Consider the following 660-nt stretch of genomic DNA (forward strand, 5'->3'; position numbering starts at 1 on the left):
AATTAATTAATATATATTCCTAATCTTGAACAAAACAAACATGTACTCACTCTTGTATTAAGTAATCTCCGTAAGTATTTTTTTCTCCTTTGAAATCTATTTTCTTTATATTATCCAGAATATTAGAATGAATCAACATAGCTTCGCTGCTTTCCTTGGCGGGTATTATTCCATTAATAGTGACAAATTCACGTTTATCGAATTGATTCACTGGACTTAGCAGACCATGCTTGGAGGCAAGATCGTACACCACGTTTTTAGCTTTAAGAGGCTTTCCATTAGATTTTCCAAGGACCCATTGAGCTCCGAGATCTACCACATTTTTACCTGAAAACATAAAAGTGCTCAGATTCGAAATTTTCCTAAATATTCAAAGTTTTAAGGATGCAAAATAGAAATTAGTTCAATATCAAAGATACTATGCAAAGCTAAAATTGATCCGAGATTAATTTGGAAGATCATTATTTTACCAAAGTCTTTGGTATATATTCTGCCACCGATCCTATCATTGGCCTCCAGTATCACAAAATCATTCATTCCATTTTGCGACAGCCTCGAGGCAGCAGCAATGACAGCGGAACCCGCTCCAACAATCACAACTTTTGCTTCCTTCGGCGTATCACAAGCTAAACAACATAAAATAATCCACAGGATCATCCT

At 35.3% G+C, this 660-nt stretch overlaps 1 protein-coding gene across 1 annotated transcript; it reads right to left on the reverse strand.

Moving 5' to 3' along the window:
* Positions 1-46: 46 nt before the first annotated feature.
* Positions 47-609, reverse strand: LOC105460989 (polyamine oxidase 1-like; the record flags this gene model as incomplete). Its single annotated transcript, XM_011707490.1, has 2 exons — positions 47-327; positions 471-609. Coding segments are annotated over 2 exons (420 nt in total), but the record flags the coding sequence as incomplete, so codon positions are not given.
* Positions 610-660: the final 51 nt, after the last annotated feature.

The sequence above is a fragment of the Wasmannia auropunctata genome, unplaced genomic scaffold (assembly GCF_000956235.1).
Source record: "Wasmannia auropunctata unplaced genomic scaffold, wasmannia.A_1.0 LD311920.1, whole genome shotgun sequence".
Taxonomy (NCBI): domain Eukaryota; kingdom Metazoa; phylum Arthropoda; class Insecta; order Hymenoptera; family Formicidae; genus Wasmannia; species Wasmannia auropunctata.